Here is a 15,328-nt window from a genome sequence, read left to right on the forward strand (position 1 = left end):
CAGCAGCGTGTAGACTGCCACATGCTTTCCTTCAATGTATATGGATGAATAACTGAGCCATGTGTACAATACTAACACATGGAATGTAAATAAACTCGCACATTTCCTCATTTCTGGTCTCCGTGCTGATTCAGCTCAACTTGTCCTGACGCTAAACCAGCGAGTTGCAAACGCAAAGCCGGAGCCAGCATGTTTGTACGGTTTTTGAAGTGGTTTCAATTTAATATGTCTGCAGGTGTTTTTTTGTAAGACCTTCAGTCACTCTTTACAATTTCTTTACGCTGCAAATGTAATCTCTTCAAGCATCGGGTGTTTTAAAACCAGACTTGGACTATATAATTCATTGTGCAATCAAGGACTAAATGTTGAATGCACTTAAACACATACCAGACACTGCTGACACTACACGTTCTACAAAACCCCAGTAAAAATGAGACATGCCTTGAATTACATTTCTATTTTGTGTTGCACCTTTTTATATTTTCAGGTTCTTTAAAGAATTCAGAGATATTGCATAAGGAACAACCCAACTCTAAAATATTCTCTAATGTAAATTTATTTCATAAAAAGTTTCATAAAGTCTCTTCTTATTGATCATTCTTTCCTTGCTTTGTGTTCTTAATTTTTTACTTAATTCCTTCTTTTCCATTTGTTTCTTGCTTTCTGTTAATCTTCCCTGTTTTACTTGCTTCCAGTTTCTGTTTTTGTTTTTTTTCTAAACCCTTCCCACAGCAGAAATATCTGGCATTAACCCAAAGTGATATTTCCTATTTTCCATTTCAAAATGTATGTGAAGGATTGGGAACTCTGGAAAGTTTGGATCAATATTACATTTCTAACTTAAAAAAAAAAAATCTGCAGGAGCAGTGGTTATGAAACCACTGAAGGTGCCGTTAGTTTACCAGTGCAACTTTTTATACTTCTGGCAACCATAATGAAACTTTGACTTTCATCATCAAAAGTTGTTTCCATGGAGTAGTTTAAGTCTTCTGGGACAGATCAACTTGCTTAGTTCTTAACTTGTAAGTAACAAAAACTGACATTTTACATGAATTAGTCATGTTTGATTTTTTAATAGCATGTATTTTGATATAATTGGTAAACATTATATATAACTGGTCAAACATTCGCCATCCTCCTGTCGCCTTCAGGCTGTAATCTTAGGATCCTGGTCACAAAATCCGATACTGAGTGTGGGCACCAGTGGATAATTGCACAACGGCTGTTGTGAGTGTGAATGCTAACGCTTGAAATTCAATAGTCTCACAAATATTGCATGCACACAATCCTTTGCACACATATTGATATCTGATCTTGCAACTCTAACGTGAGTACGACGTTACGAGTGCTACCAGTGACGTGTGGACCACAATTTGAGAACCGTGGGGGTTTAAACCTCTCGCACAGTAACGCATGTATCTTAAATGACAAATGGTTTGACAAATTCTCGGCAATGAGGTCACATCTACCAGCTCTGCTGCTTCATCAGGCATGTGAAGAACATAGTTACCATGTATCTCCAGTTTCCAGAGAGCAATGAACTTTCAAAATGCAGCTAAACATATCACCGTGCATACTAAAGAGGCATAAAATGCAAGTACTAGTGCCATTAAATAATCCATACAACTTGGTTGCTTTCATTTCCTGAAGTCTTTAAAACCACTATCTCCTGTGACACGTGTGTCACAGGAGATACTGTCCACTTACACTTTACTACTAATGTGCAGTAAAAAAATGGAATGATTTACTCTTGTACACATTGTAGACAGGCCATTTAAAAGTCATGAACTAAATGTTATGCTGATATTGGTATGAGTAGAGTGGGAATGCCAGCAGTTTTTATTGCAGACATTTGCAATTTCATAGTCCTACAGCATAAAAATATGCACTGGTACATCGAGGTCAGACTAAAAGATTCTCAGTAATGTGTAACTAAGGAGGAAAATAAGCTAAATTTATGCTGAAAATGTATGTAAACCGTAAACTGTTTCGCAGTTTACTGTGATTTCACATGAAAATTTAGGCTTATTGCTGCAGGCAGTCAAATCGATACGACTGAGAAAATAATGGTGATGATTACAAATGATAGGACCGGGGAATCCTTTGCTCCAAAACTTATGGCATCGATTTGCATTGACACGCTGACGATAAGAAAAGATAAACTGCCTCAGTCAATGAAGTTGTGCACGTCGTGGGTCATGATTCGGTTTGAAGAAACACGATCATAGTCACCAGAAAAGTTGATGTGACATGCACAGATGGAATCTATCTTTCTTTCTTTCTTTCCTTCTTTTTTATTTCTTTCTTTTCTTCTTTGTGTCTTCTCTGAAATTATAGCTGTGGTATGTGTGGTTTAGTCATTTACATAACAGCAAGAAGCCCGGATGGTGTGAGGGTTCATGTCGTCTGGTGGTTGTCTGGCTAGTATCGCCGTGAACTTTGGTTTTATCATCACTGATCTCTGTTTATTTTTGCAACACCCTTAGTTGTGCTTATTAGCTCAACAATATGTATCTGATAAGGTTTTACAATTTAGATTGAAGTTCATATTGCTGACACATCCCCCACAGTCTTTCTATCAAAAATTATTTAAATATGTCACTGTGAAGAGTATATCAACACTTTATATTATAAACAACACTCTAAAAGATCTTTACAGACATTTAAACAGATCATACTCACTGGCACTATAATTGCAGTTAATTTCTCTTGATAGAAATCAGAATTTGATTATAAACAAAACACACACTTAAAAAATGTTTTAACTTTGTTGGGATGTCAATGTTGTGGCTACTGAAATCGATCTTACTACCTGAAGGCTGTTGAGATTCACTACGTTAGAAACAAAAGTCTCTCATGGTGTTTTAGCGCCCTCTGCTGACAAATAAACCACTTGCAAAACCGCAAGCTGTGCCTTTTTTTTATTTTAGTCCAGATATACATAAATGTTGTATTTATCTGTGGAGAAATTGAAAACACACTATTAATATATACGCCTAAATATTATTCATAGTACTGGAAGAAGTCTCTATATTGGGAACTGCGCCGACGTGTTACGTAAAACGGGGGTGATAAAAATCCAGATTCTTTCCCATTGGGAGTCGTAGTTTCTGTCACAATGACACTAAGCGTTGTTGGTTTATAAAGAACTCAAGCTCCCATGATGCCACGCTTCCTAAAGCCACAAGCTGGGTTACGCCTACGCTAAATCGACTGTAATCCTTACTGTACAAAACTGAATCCTCTGCGGGTATTTTAAATTTTTCCTGCGACTACAAGTTTTCCTCTAAATAGGCTAAAGAAATGGACAACTCCGGCAAAGAAAAGGAAGCCATTCAGCTAATGGCGGACGCTGACAAAAAAGTCAAGTCCTCCGGCTCCTTTTTGGGAGGGATGTTTGGAGGGTAAGACAGCACTGCACCAAAGAACAGCTAGCAAGTGTCAGCAGCAAACTTGGCACGAAGCCCAAATCTACCTTTCATATTCTATAAAGCCAAATTATAATACTAATAGTGAAATATTGTACTAATGTGTTAAACCAAGAAGGTGACCTGTGACTTTAGTTGTGAAAAGCCCTGTAAATCAACTTGCTAAGTTAGCTGTTATCAATGTAAACAAAGCAGTAAAGCAAGACTTTCTATTGCATTATGCGCAGCAGAGTCACCATATAGCCTCAGAGGGTTACAGTGTGCTACACTTTAGCTGGAATATTCTCTATTATGTAAATAAGTCGTTTAAAACAATGAGTGGCGTTCACATTTAAGTAGCTTCTCTCTGCATTAGCTGATATATTAGAACAAAACGCCTTTAAATGCAAACCATTGCCCCAAATCTATACATAAAACAAATAATTCCTGCATAGTTTAAAACCCAGGTGATCCCCGGATCTGTACTTCTAAACCAATTGATTTAACAAAAGGTGTGTTAATCCCTAGAGGTGCTATAAAGACGTGGCTCTGCACAAGAGCAGATTTTCTTCCAGAGAAAATAATGTAAGGCTTCCAAGTTTTTCGAAACAAACGAGCGAATGAAAAACCGCCTGCCTTCAAATGTCACCACTCAAATTTTAAAGCAGGTTTAGGCTATGTAGGTATTTAAGAATGGTGAAGGAGCAAAACCACAAAGACACGACTGCCCATGTGCACTGAAAGGTCAGATAAGAATAATAATCAGAGAAGCAGACAAGAGGCCCATAGGAACTAAGAAGGAGCTGCAAAGATCCATTGATCAGATGGGAGAATCTGTTGCAACAACTGTTAGCCTTTCATTTCACAAATCTGGCCTAGAAGAGAGCTACAAGAAATCCTGCATAAAGTTTATCACAAGTCATGCAAGACATTCAGAAAACATGCAAAAATTGTGTTCTGTAAAAGTCAATCCTAGAAGGATCCTTAATGGAACAGATTTGAAAATAGCTTTTCAATTCCATTCAACCTATCCAAGCTCGTGCTATTTAGCAAAAAAAAAAGAAGCAATTTGGGCACACTTTTTTTGTTTTGTCTCCAGATGTACACAACTTGTAGAGAAATACTCAGAAAACAATTGCAATTCCATCAAATGGTGCTTATACAATTGTCTCAGGGGGCAGATTGGAAATTATGGTACTCCTCCTTGCATATAAACACCAACAATATTTGTTTTCTTCTTCCTTTTCACTTCCCTAGAGGACATCACAAAGTGGAGGAGGCCTGCGAGATGTACTGCAGAGCTGCCAACATGTTCAAGATGGCCAAGAACTGGAGCGGTAAATGGATGTCCAACATAACAATTTTAAGCCTTCTTTTAGAAGGGTATGGGATAAATGTGACATTTGTCTGGTCAAGATTCAAGAAACCGCATGCCAAAGTCAGAGAATAGGCTAGATAGTAGTGTGTCAGTTTGAATGCCAGTTCTTGCTGGGTTTTTTTTTCAGCTGCTGGAAATGCCTTCTGCAAGGCTGCACGTCTGCATATGCAGCTGCAGAACAAACATGACTGCGCCACCAGTTTCATTGACGCAGGAAATGCTTACAAGAAGTCTGACCCTAATGGTAAGATGTGAATACATCCACATGTGATATGAGCATGGGGAAAACCTTGCTAACATTCTTATATATATATATATATATATATATATAATCTGACTGTATCCCTGTGATGAACTCTTACACTCTTTGTATAACAAAGTATTTAAAAAAGACTTTTTCTAGCTATAATAGCTGTTAGTCTTTATTACCCTCCTGCTCTCATGTTGATATGTCCAGATTTTGAACCCAAAATTGTCAAGAGTGATTTTTTTTTTTGCATCTGTAATTCAATAATTCTGATCTGTCAGACTGAATTGGTGGAGTCAAAACATTTTAAGAATTGCTTTAGTTGCTGTTTTCAGCTTAATGGGCACCAGAGGTCCTTAGAAGTCTACTTTGATAATTCAGTTAATAAAGACCAACAATGATGTTATCCTTCATATCTCAAAAGCAAAAAAAGTAACTTTTAATAAATCTGAAAATATCCGATTTTCTAATATTCACCCCCATTTTATTCATATGAAACAGAAGAGCCGTAATGTACTGTCTAACTGTTCCCTCCTCTTTCCTTTATGCTGCTAAGAGGCAATCAAGTGTTTAAATGCTGCCATCGATATATACACAGACATGGTAAGACGCACTTGGAACGTGACCACCGCTGTTTCTGCTTCGTCTCCGTGTGTTTTGATGTTTCGGTTTCTGGATGTCGCCTGTAATTTCCTTTGTGTAAACGGCGCAGTGTGTGACGTCACCTGGAAGTTTACAGGTCGCAAACACAAAAGATGGTTTTTTTTCATTCAGTTTAGTTGTCGTCTCTGCCAAAAAATCTGGATCTGATTTTTATTCCACAATGTTAAGAACGCAGAAAACCTTTTAACAGCGAAGTCACAAGGTACTTCTTCCATGGTGATGCCCTGGATTAAGCGTGGAGCTCTTCCGTTGATTGGTGTGGCGTCTCCCGATAGATCAGCTGTGTAATGATTTTTTTCCTCTTCCTCCTCCAGGGAAGATTTACCATCGCTGCCAAACATCACATCAGTATCGCAGAAATCTATGAGTCTGAGCTGGTGGATATCGAAAAGGTGATGCAATCAGAGGAAAAGAAATTCCGACAGCCGTTTTAATACATCTGCTGTAAATTCTTTTATTTTTGTTTGTGTTTTTTCTTTTCTTTTCTTTAAAGGCTATTGCTCATTATGAGCAAGCAGCAGACTACTACAAAGGAGAGGAGTCAAACAGGTACCGTTCCCACAGTCACACAGTCTAAACAGTCAATGTGAAACAGTTGATTGTTCAAATCTAGACTGCGTTACTTTACGTAATCGATCATGTATCGGTGACGCCTCTCTCTTTAGCTCTGCAAACAAGTGTCTGCTGAAAGTGGGAGCTTACTGCGCTCAGCTGGAGCAATACCAGAAGGCCATAGAGATCTACGAGCAGGTGTGTACTTCACATTCCTCCCCTTTGCTTCCAACAACCCCTCGACTCTGCTAACGTTTGCCTGATCTGACTGCCATCGAGGTCGGAGCCAACACGATGGACAACCCGCTGCTGAAATACAGCGCCAAAGAGTATTTCTTCAAAGCGTCCCTGTGTCATTTCATTGTCGACGAGCTCAACGCGAAGGTAAGTCCACACCTCTGAGGTTCACCGATGGTTTGGGGGACTGTGTTGCCGAGGCTGATATGTATATTCTGCCTGAACAGATTGCTGTTGAGAAATATGAGGAGATGTTCCCTGCTTTCTCGGACTCCAGGGAATGCAAGTTGTTGAAGGTAACTCTGAGTTAAACCTCTGAAGGATTCAAATTCAATAATACTTTCCTGATCCCGAAGGGAGTTATCTGGTTAGCGTCTGATAGTAACTTCCTTCTTGCGTTCGGTTGAACAGAAACTTCTGGAGGCTCACGAGGAACAGAACAACGAGGCCTTTACAGAAGCCGTGAGTCTTCACATTCCCTATTTTAACCAGTTTTTTTTTTTTTTAATTTACATATCGTCACGTCACAATCACAATCTCGCAATTTCAGCTCTGCGCATTTACATTTGTATTTGTAAAGACAATTGGATTTTATTTCTTCATCGATTTATTTCTATTTCAGAGTTGTTGCTACTTTGTGTGGACTTGTCGCACAAAGTCCCAATGAAACTCTCTCTTCTTTAATTCGGAAGGGTTGGGAGTGATTTTTGAAGGCGCTGTGGGTTATTGTGTGCCTCTTCTTAACCTGTTTGCAGGTGAAGGAGTTCGACTCGATCTCCCGTCTGGACCAGTGGCACACCACCCTCCTATTGCGCATCAAAAAGACCATCCAGGGTGATGAAGGGGATCTGAAATAAATAAAAAACAAACAAAAAAACTCAGGTTAGGGTTGCAGCATGGAGGGGATGGTTCCATCACGCATGCTTTCACACACACACACACACACACACTGCAGAGCACTCTTTCACACTCCCCTCGCTGTTACCGTACTGGTTCGGGAGCGTCCGCTGACTTTTTTTTTTTTTTTTAACTTTTCCACTGCTCACTGTTGTAAGAAGCGCTTCATGTTTTTGTTACCAGCTTATCCAAATCCAGTCAGAATGTAAATCCTCTCGCCCTCACCTCTGAACAGAGGATTGCTGCATACCTTTCTCAGCTGAAATCCTCCTGGAGGGGGTTTCAGAATCTGACGCTAGTACCGACAGGAGAGGCTCTGCATGTTTTCTACCGTTTCTTTCTTAGTCGGACGAGGCTTTTTTTTTTTTTTTAATCCGTGTCGGCGTGCAAACCTGTTTGATTTATGCAACGGGCCAGTTTGTGATCATTTTCAGGAATCCTGTTACATAGCGCTAGAGGAGACGATCAAACCCACGCCCTCAGTACTGAGTAATGCATTGAAGCCGTTTCCATTTCCCCCTCCCACCCTCTCTCTTGAAACTTGGCAACAATATGCACAAGTTTTGACTGTTATATATTTGTATCTGAACAAATGAAATCATGATTTTATTACTTCTTCTTAAAACTCTAGGATGTGTTTGCTGTGGCGAGACTTTATTTGCACCTGTAAGTTTGAATGTAAAATGCATTCCTTACTCTTAAATAAAGAGCACCGGCACGAGGCCCCTTCCTCCTTACGTCACTTGAATGTGTATTTTGATGTAGTGCACCTTCCAAGCAGCCGGTTGCTTAGCATGTCATTGTGTTGTGTACATTCACTAGTGTTAGCGAAACCAAAGTTTTTACAAATGGAACAGAAAAAGAAGCAGAAACTCTGTATTTACCTTCTTCCATGTGGAACAATAGGCTGTGGATATGAAATGTATGCCTGTTAAAATTAAGAATAATAAAGATCAAGTTCAATACCATGGTGTTTGTGAGCTTGCATGTCAATCACCTGTTTATTTTTATTTCTTTTTTTTAAATCCAGACATACATGTTGGTCGCTCTCAATACCACACTCTTCATCGCCTTGAATGTTGGGGCTAAATTGTTATGCAAGCTCTCACAATTAAATTATATATGCATGAAATGTAAGCAATTTTTAATATGTAGCGTCATAATTCACTAAAATGCTTAAGTGCATGGGTAAGATATGACAATAAGAAGAAATTAAATGTACAAAACAGGTAAAAGCTTACACAAAGGGAAAATAAACCAGGACCAAAAAAAATCAAAGCGTCACCTACTACCTGACAACTATTACAGTCTGATGCGTAGAAGCAATACATTGAAATAAAGCACTGCTGTTATCAGTACAACAGTGATTTTAAATGACACCAAAATCTTTACATGAGCTTTTGTGTCATAATGCCGCAAAATCCTTAATCACAGCACAAAGAGTTTATTCTACACAGAGCTTTGGTTTTTGGTGGTTTCTGCTTCATCTGCTGTCTTGTTCTGTCCATCGCCCAGGAGTTGTTCCTGTTCTTTTCCATGAAACACCTCCCCAACGATCACAGTCTCTATATCTGGGTGCAACTTATCGCTCTCGGAGGTTGTATTGCTTTCCGAAGATGGAGCTAGAACCGTCTGTGCGGCAGCCGCTTCCAGCAGAGACGTCGTGGAGATGTCTGACGCCAGCAAGGTCTCAGAAACGGGGACGGAGAGCGTGGGAACAGACAGAGAGCCGGACGGAGCTTCAGAGGACAACGTCTGAGCTACGGACACCGGGATGGAAAAGGGCATGGCGATGGCCGAACCGTCTAACGTGATGGTGCTTGTGCCGATGGGCTGGATCTGCGTCCCCGGCGGGACCTCGGTGTGGATGACGGCGATGGCGCCGCCGCCGCCGTGGCTGACCAGAGTGATGGCTCCATGCCTGGCCCAGTCAGCTGGGAGAGTCAGCGGCTCAGTCGGAACCACCACGGCTTCTGTGCTGCTTTTGTCTGCATCGTCAACGGCGTGGACGGTGGGAACCGGGGAGGAAGAGCTTTTGCTGGCCGTGCTCCTCTTCTCCTCCGATCCTCCCTTTTCTTTTGTAGGAGACTTGGGCTTCTTCTCCTCCACGTTTCCCTCCAGCACAACCAGGTAGGTCTTCCACGGCACATCCGAGCCATGGATCTGTTTCAGCAACCAGAACAAGAGAATCAATGCTCCCGCCTCAAATGCGGATGCTTCTTTTTTTGCCGTTTGGCGAGAGAAGCCGTACTCACCATAGTGTGCCTGCGCAGGGTGGACTTGTCAGTAAAGGTGCGTTTACAGAGCCCACACATATAGGGCTTCTCTCCTGTATGGATCCGCTGGTGCCTCTGCAGCGCGTTGAGCTGAGTGAAGTGCTTATCACAGGACTTGCAGCTGTACGGACGCTCTCCTGAGCAGCAAAATTTAGAAAGTGAATCAAGTAAAAAAGAAAAGAGTGAACGAAAACAATTCCTTGTACTCCAAATGTGTCTGAGGAACTATACCCGTGTGAATTTTTAAATGCTGGTTGAGAGAGTTCCTCTGGGCGAAGCCTCTGCCGCAGTGCTCACACTTGTACGGCTTGGAGCCCGTGTGGATGTTGGAGTGATGCCTCAGGTACTCCTTGGATGCAAAGCTTTTACCACAGGATTCACACATGAAAGGTTTTTCCCCTAAAGCAACAGAGGATTTATTTAGTCAGCCGTCTTTGTTCAAAGTCAAACTCAAATCCGGAAAAATGTTTGTGAAATTCTTCTTTTTTTTTTTTTTTTACCTGTATGTGATCTCTTGTGATAGGCCAACATGTGCCTTTGAGAGAACCGGGAGTCACACAAGTCACATGCATAGGGCTTCTCTCCTGTATGTGTCCTACACACACATGAACACACTTACTGAACACTAATCATGATTCCAACCTTCGGTGACTTGCAAATGTGATCTGATCCACTTAATCAAAACCCTTCAAGGAGATTTTGGAAAACAAGCATGGCTACCTCCAAGTAACTTTAAATTACAACGCGAAGATAAACAGAAGTCGCATTTTAAGGCTGAAATCCTAAATATGAGCTGGAAAGAGGTCAAGACTGCTACCTGTGATGCATCTTGAGCGCAGAGTTCTGGGTAAACTTGGCCCCGCAGACGGTGCACTCGTAGGGCTTCAAGCCCGTGTGCGTCCTCTCGTGAAGCAACAAGGCCGCTCTGGAGCTGAGGGACTTCCCACATTCGGCGCACACGTGTCTCATGTTCCTTTCGTGTACCTGAGACACAACAGGAAATGTTGAGCTTATTATGCAGATGGAAAAGAAAAGACAAAGAGGGGGCACGCAAGGTTTTGTCACTCCTCACCTGTCGCTTATGGCGGACGACGTCCTTCTTCCGTTTGAAGGTCTTGCTGCAGGAGTCGCAGGCGAAGAGCCTCTCGTTGCTGTGGACGTGCTTCTCGTGGATCTTCAGATTGCTGCTGTTGGCGAAGGTCTGCATGCAAGTCTCACAGCGGTGGATGACGTGTGCTTTCACTCCGTGGTATGTGCTAGGGAAAGGAACAGGTCAGCTTTGGTGAAAGTTAGTAGGACACAGGACAGCGATCCAGTTACCTGATGTGCTTCAAGTAGCTTTTCTCATAATGGAAAGTCCGCTGGCACTTGTTACAGCTGAACTGGGCCTTGGATATCCTTTTAACTTCCTCCTCAGACTGTCCTTCCTCATCTTCGTCGTCCTCCTCCTCTTCGTCCACATACAACGAGTCTTGAGGATCGTTACTCTGTGCGTCTTCCTCAAAGTCCAAGTCATGCGCCTCATCCGAGGCTCTGCCCTCGATGTTCTCCTGTTCCTCGCTTAAGTCTTCTTCGTTCTCTGGTTCAGAATCTTCTCCGGTTCTGTCCTCAGATTCATTCGCTTGGTTTTTATCTTTAGGATCGTCTTTCAAAGCGTAACGCAAGCGCCTCTGGAGCACCTTACGGCCCGCCAGCTTCAGTTTCAACTTTTTTACTTGATTGGTTGTTTTCCTTTGAAAGGTTTTCGCCTTCATCTTCTTTTTACGGTCCCGTTTCTTGGGGCTCTGCGGCGAAGAGGCAAGAGGTTGCTTCTTAGCGTCGACCTTTTCAGCGCCGGGTAATCCTCCTTCTCCGTCTTTGACTTTGGAGTCACAGGTTTTACTTTTGGGCCTTTCCAGAACTCCAGCGCTCAAGGCGTCGCTGCAAACCACCGACAGGCCCTCGCAATCCAGTAGCCGCGCCACTTCTTGAACGTCGCCGATCTTATTCCTGGCGACCTCTATCTTACCTGTGTAGACGAACTCCAGGTACTTTGAGAAGTCACTCGAGTGCATGTTTGAGAGCTGTAACTTAGCCCGGTTTGCGTCCTGAGAGAGGAGAATCTTCTGAAAATACCCACTGGACGCAGCCAGAATCAGCTGGTGGGCTTGAAACTCCTCTACCTCTTCCTGGTAGTTCACTTGGACCGTTACGTCACACAGTTGACCCTGCATCCTCATTTGATGCAGGGAAGCCAGAAGGTTTTCATGGTGAGACTTTGAGGTGAGCTGGATCACCTTGATCCCCATTTATCACTTCTGGCGCTGAGAAAAACACAAATGTGGGACATGTTGTTACTCTAAAGATGTCCTATAAGATCTACAGTATGTTTTTTGTTTTTAAATGCGTGCCCCCCCCTCCCCCCCCCACCCACAAGTGTCTGATAGTGACCAGTTTGGGGGAACACAGAATTTTCTTTTCTTGAGGTTGAATGTAAAAAAATACCAAAGACAAACTTCCAAATAATTCAAAAGGGGAGTATGGAGGATCATAATCATAAGGTTTTAGTGAACGATGTTAAAGTGTTGAAATACTTTAACAGAGGGAGATTTTGTTTTGTTATAATTTAAATGTTGAAGAGCACTCTTGAAAAGTTTCTTATTCTACTTCCATAAATCAGAGTTTTAGGTCATATTTTAATAAGAAATAACTTCCGTATTTACACTTCTTGAAGTCTCTTTTTTTTCTTCTTTTTTGGATAAACCACATAATACTGATCCAAAGCACCCCACGAGCATAAAAGAAGCAAGAGCATCGAGAAGACAAAGGGACACACCAAACAGAGCAGAGATTAAATCATGGAGAGGTTTAACACGAATTTGGAAGTCATTTTCCTACTTTACCACCACAACGGCTAAACATGGTGGTGGCATCATCATGCTGAGGAGATGCTCTGCTTTAGCAAGGACAGGAAAGCTGGCTAGATGGGAAGATGAGTGGAGGTAAATAAAATACTTCAACTTTGTGGCTGCAAAACAGCAAAATGTGACAAAATATGAAGGGTATGAACACTTTGTGACGTACTGAATCTTTCCTTATCCGTTTCTGGTCTTCGCTGAATCTTTTTGATATGTTTTTACAAAACCCTTTTCAATTTGATTATATTTTATTAATCCTCAACTTTTACAGTTTTTTTTTCTCTCGTTTGTTTGTTTTTACATTTTTACACACGCCCATTTCATATCGTCCTGTAGAAGACAGAAAGCGAGTGGAACAAGCACATTAGAAAAACATACTTCCTCGAAGGACGACTCATTTTTTGTGATGCTTTCAACACTTTTACATGCACAACATGAATCCGGCTAAGCAATAGTCGTATCTCAAAAGTGTAAAAGGCTGCCAAATATTCCTGTAAAGTTGCATTCTTCGTGGCATTCTGTTTCTCTCGCTGCATCTTCACATGAGCAAACACTCATAATCCATCACTCTGAGTTGACACCACTGACTCAAGGTAAATGCTAGCACTAGCATCGCAGACAATAGCTAAATCAGATCTAAAGGCAACACTCGGCTCTTAATGAAGGTACGTGTAGGTTGTTACGCGAACTGACTCCACAGTACACCGCTCACACAGTGACCGTGTGGCATCCAGCAAAACCATTCAACGCGAGTTAAGTTTTCTTACCGTAAGCTCGGTAAAATGGCAGCCCTTCACTTCCACAGCGGAAAGGCACTTCCTGCTCAAGTCCCTCGCAAAGACCGCTTCCAGGCTTTTCACAGCAGTGACATCCGGTGGCAGAGTCGCTGGTTTTGGATTAGTCCTCTGTTTAACCTGTGAAATACCGACTCCAAAAGCTTCCTTCGTTTGATTTTAAAATATAATATATCGACCATGATGACGGCGTTACGTAACCGTTACGAATAAAACGAGCGCGTGTAATAATGAGCTGTAGTTGTTTTAGCGATACACGGCGAATCATCTTTGTTTGGGCCTGTGTCGAATTAATTATTATGCAGAAATTTGGCGTTTCTTTTATGTGAATGCATTTTGTTTCAGTACTAATCGTTATTAAGCGTGCTGGACGGGGATTAGGAGAGAAACACTGACTAGTACGACAGCTGTTTAAAGAACACTTAATGAGTAAAGTAAGGTGATATTACCGTAACGTTCAACACAAATAACAGGAAAATTGGTGCGTTTTTCACGCATTGCTCCCCAGCGTCCACACGATGGCGGCATTGCGCAGAGAGGCTTTCTCGTGCCGTAATGACCAGGGAGACGCGAAGACAAGCGAGAACCTTTCACGTGAATTATTACATGTAAAGTTTTTTTCTTTACATGACATGAATGGCTCTTCCGGAAACCTATGCAACGGGTGCCTAGTCCAACTTCAAAATCACATGTTATGTGAATTGGTTAATTATTATTTTCTTATTTGCTCTTAGGCATATGAGTGTGTGTGTGTGTGTGTTGCATCATTGTTGAATCTAAAAGTTTGATCCCGTCTCTTGAGATGTCCTGATCCACTGATGTTTGCGCTTGGTTTTCGCCTGTGCTTGCACTCTAAACATTTCTGGGTTGTTTATTGCTCTTGTTAAGGTCTTACCATATTTAGTAAATTCCTTTGTGTTGAGTTGCTCGCTTATTACGTTTGTTCTATTCGTTTTGTATTCTGGATTAGATTCTTATGTTAGCATAAGTCTTTTTCCCTTTGGGTTTGTAGATCCATCTGTGTTTGGTTCAACTCTCCGTGTTAATTAGTCTGCTTCCCTCGGTGTCCATGCTTTGTATTCTCCCCCATGTGTGTCTGCGTCCCTCTGATTAACTCACCTGGTTTCAATGCTACCACTCCTCCTCCTCCTTCTCAGTATTTAAGCTCCTTGGCTTTCATTGTTCTCTGCTGATTTCTTTCATTGCACTTGCCCTGGTGTTCTGTGCAAGTTTAATTTTTACTCTCATTAAGTCCGTCAAACTCACCGTGTTGCTCTCAAGTTCCCGTCCTATTTTACCTTAAAGTCCTATTAAGTCAGACCCATTTGGTGAACTTACTTCTCAGCACCTCATCAAGTTTTATTTCTGAAATCTTAGACATTTTGATAATAAACCAGGTTAGCAGGGATTACCAAAACCGGTTTGGTTTGCCAACATGGCAGACTGAGAGTGAAAACAAAACCTTAGAAAGAAAGTAATGGTTTATACTAATGTCAGGAAAAGCCAGGATGATTATGTCACTTCTTCAGCTTCTGATTATAACATTTTGAGTGAAACGGTGCCACAATTTGCACCTCCAAGCCACTGCTTCCTTCTGGAATATCACTGAAGAAGTCAAATAAATCAGACTCAACATGAGAAAGAGAAGTCCGGAGCTCCACAAAGCTGCTTTCTCATTGGGTACCATTTTCAGATGAAGGTGCAGCATTCATCTGTTCAAACTGGCCAGGAAGAATTGGGTTCGATAGAGGAACTTTAGTCCAAAATGAGTAAAGGTAATTTTATTTATATAGCACATTTTCAGCAACAAGGCATACAAAGTGCTTTACGGGATTTAAAAGGACATACAAACAAAATAACAAACCAAAAGAAAGAGGAAAAGAATAAAAAGCTAAGAATGTTGATCCAAAGTAAATAAACAGAAGCTAAAGTATGCATGAAGCTAAAGTTGCTGTAAGAATAAATAATTTTTTTAAACGA

At 41.4% G+C, this 15,328-nt stretch overlaps 2 protein-coding genes across 4 annotated transcripts; one reads left to right on the forward strand and one right to left on the reverse strand.

The window, feature by feature from the left end:
- The first annotated feature begins 3,186 nt into the window (after window positions 1-3,186).
- napbb (N-ethylmaleimide-sensitive factor attachment protein, beta b) lies at window positions 3,187-8,346 on the forward strand. The gene is made up of 11 exons (XM_008398298.2): window positions 3,187-3,404; window positions 4,665-4,744; window positions 4,913-5,029; window positions 5,589-5,635; window positions 6,010-6,087; window positions 6,189-6,244; window positions 6,361-6,445; window positions 6,527-6,631; window positions 6,712-6,780; window positions 6,896-6,946; window positions 7,240-8,346. The coding sequence occupies exons 1-11, from the start codon at window positions 3,304-3,306 to the stop codon at window positions 7,339-7,341; spliced, it is 891 nt and encodes a 296-aa protein (XP_008396520.1). The 5' UTR covers window positions 3,187-3,303; the 3' UTR covers window positions 7,342-8,346.
- gzf1 (GDNF-inducible zinc finger protein 1) lies at window positions 7,497-14,397 on the reverse strand. Of its 3 annotated transcripts, XM_008398302.2 has the most exons (9): window positions 14,244-14,396; window positions 13,322-13,468; window positions 10,978-11,960; window positions 10,730-10,913; window positions 10,475-10,641; window positions 10,158-10,252; window positions 9,889-10,056; window positions 9,637-9,794; window positions 7,497-9,544 (listed from the first exon to the last, which is right to left on the reverse strand). In XM_008398302.2, exons 3-9 carry the CDS (start codon window positions 11,943-11,945, stop codon window positions 8,831-8,833), a joined length of 2,454 nt encoding a protein of 817 aa, XP_008396524.1. In that variant the 5' UTR covers window positions 11,946-11,960; window positions 13,322-13,468; window positions 14,244-14,396; the 3' UTR covers window positions 7,497-8,830. The 3 variants fall into 3 exon arrangements, with proteins under 3 accessions (XP_008396524.1, XP_008396525.1, XP_008396523.1); XM_008398303.2 differs by lacking the exon at window positions 13,322-13,468 and having other exon boundaries at window positions 14,244-14,397; XM_008398301.2 differs by lacking the exon at window positions 14,244-14,396 and having other exon boundaries at window positions 13,322-13,797.
- Between the last annotated feature and the right edge of the window lie 931 nt (window positions 14,398-15,328).

This window comes from Poecilia reticulata, linkage group LG21 (assembly GCF_000633615.1).
Source record: "Poecilia reticulata strain Guanapo linkage group LG21, Guppy_female_1.0+MT, whole genome shotgun sequence".
NCBI lineage: Eukaryota > Metazoa > Chordata > Actinopteri > Cyprinodontiformes > Poeciliidae > Poecilia > Poecilia reticulata.